Source organism: Aythya marila (genome assembly GCF_965140915.1).
Source record: "Aythya marila genome assembly, chromosome: 28".
In the NCBI taxonomy this organism is placed as follows: domain Eukaryota; kingdom Metazoa; phylum Chordata; class Aves; order Anseriformes; family Anatidae; genus Aythya; species Aythya marila.
This window is the reverse complement of record NC_139069.1, coordinates 2228988-2231046: the sequence shown is the minus strand read 5'-3', so window position 1 is coordinate 2231046 and position 2059 is coordinate 2228988. Positions and strand designations below refer to the sequence as shown.

The following is a 2059-nucleotide window of genomic DNA, read 5'->3' as shown; positions in this document are numbered from 1 at the left end:
TGGAGTGCCCTAAGGCAGGTGCCCCTGGGCAGCCATGAACAGAGTTGCCAAGCCTCCTCCAGACCCTGCAGGGGGAGCATCTGGGATATGGGACACTCCAGCTTTCAGATATCCAGCTCTGTCAGTGGGGCATCCTCCTGGGCTGCAGGCTGCTCTCCAGCAGGATGCAGCTCTCCTGTGGCATCCTTGTTATCCAGGTGCCCCAAGGAGAAGACACCTCCATCCTAACACCATGGCCTTGCGTCTTGATGGCTGTCTGTGGGAAGCTGCAATGAGGTGCAATAAGGGCAATGACCTCTACACCTCTTGCTAGGAGGGAAGAGCTGAGAAGTTGCTCACAACGCACAGACAAGGTGAGGTTTCTATCCAGCTGCACTTGGACTGGGGGTTCTCTGCTCTCAGCTGTCTGCTGTTTCTTCTCAGGGAAACACTTGAGTGTGGTGGTCCTGCAGCTCACAGAGGGCTGACACAAGGCAGGTGAGAATAGCAGTGTTCAGCAGTGGCATCTGAATCCGTGTTCTGCCTTGAGATGCATTGTTTGAAAAGCACTGCGAATTCTAATGTCCTGATCAGTGGACTGAACTAGAGTTTCCCCCATATCCCTGCTTCCCCCTGATGAACAGCAGGAAGGACTCCTCTGCAAGCTCAAGTAAGGGAGGTGTGGAAAGGTTCTCCGGCAAAGAGAGGCTCAGGCTGGAGGGTGCTCCAAAACTTGCAATAGGTTTTCCTCAGAGAAGCCTCCTCTAACTTTGTTCTGTCTTCTTTCTTCAACAGACAACCGGGTCCAATGTCAGCAAATGCCCAACATCAGCTCTGTGAGCGAGTTCCTCCTGCTGGCATTCGCAGACACGCGCCAGCTGCAGCTCCTGCACTTCGCGCTCTTCCTGGGCATCTACCTGGCTGCCCTTCTGGGCAACGGCCTCATCCTCAGCGCCGTAGCCTGCGACCACCGTCTCCACACCCCCATGTACTTCTTCCTCCTCAACCTCGCCCTCCTCGACGTGGGCTGCATCTCCACCACTCTGCCCAAAGCCATGGCCAATGCCCTCTGGGACAACAGGGCCATCTCCTATGAAGCATGTGCTGCCCAACTCTTTTTCGTTGCTTTCTTGTTTGTAGCAGAGTATTCCCTTCTCACCATCATGGCCTATGACCGCTACATTGCCATCTGCAAGCCCCTGCACTACGGGAGACTCCTGGGCAGCAGAGCTTGTGCCCAGATGGCAGCAGCTGCCTGGGGCAGTGGCCTTTTCAGTGCTGTCTTGCACACGGCCACTACATTTTCCCTGCCCCTCTGCCAAGGCAATGTTGTGGACCAGTTCTTCTGTGAGATCCCCCAGATCCTCAAGCTCTCCTGCTCACATGCCTACCTCAGGGAAGTCGGGGCACTTGTGTTTAGTGTTTCTTTAGTCCTTGGTTGTTTTGTTTTCATTGTGGTGTCCTATGTGCAGATCTTCAGGGCAGTGCTGAGGATGCCCTCTGAGCAGGGCCGGCACAAAGCTTTTTCCATGTGCCTCCCTCACCTTGCTGTGGTCTCCCTGTTTGTTAGCACAGCTACAGTTGCCTACCTGAAGCCCCCTTCTATCTCCTCTCCTTCCCTGGACCTGGTGGTGGCAGTTCTGTACTCAGTGGTGCCACCAGCAGTGAATCCTCTCATCTATAGCATTAGGAACCAGGAGCTCAAGAATGCTTTGATTAAAACTGTTTTTATACTTGCTTCTTAAGCATCAGTGATGTGGTCATTATTACTACTGTCATAATACATAATGGTAAATAAAAACATTAATTGGACTGATAAGTTATTTGGGAAACTGACAGGACAATTTTTATTATTATGCTTTAACATTTTTTTCAAAACAATTTTTATTTGAATAATGGAATTTTTAACCTGAAGTATGTTAATTTATTTACTTTAACACAGTCATCTCATGTACCTGTAGAGCTAGGTTTCCTCTGTGAATAAAGACAATAAGGAAGGCATCTGAAATACATTCAGAATGTCACTGGTCAGAGGTCCCGTGTCAACTGGAGCTGGGGGAGCAGCCCCAGCACACAGGAG

General features: G+C 50.9%; 1 protein-coding gene across 1 annotated transcript; it reads left to right on the top strand.

Annotated features, from left to right (window-relative positions):
- Positions 1–797: 797 nt before the first annotated feature.
- On the top strand, positions 798–1724 carry LOC309888268 (olfactory receptor 14C36-like; the record flags this gene model as incomplete). Its single annotated transcript, XM_082780506.1, has 1 exon — positions 798–1724. One exon carries the CDS (start codon positions 798–800, stop codon positions 1722–1724), a length of 927 nt encoding a protein of 308 aa, XP_082636632.1.
- Positions 1725–2059: the final 335 nt, after the last annotated feature.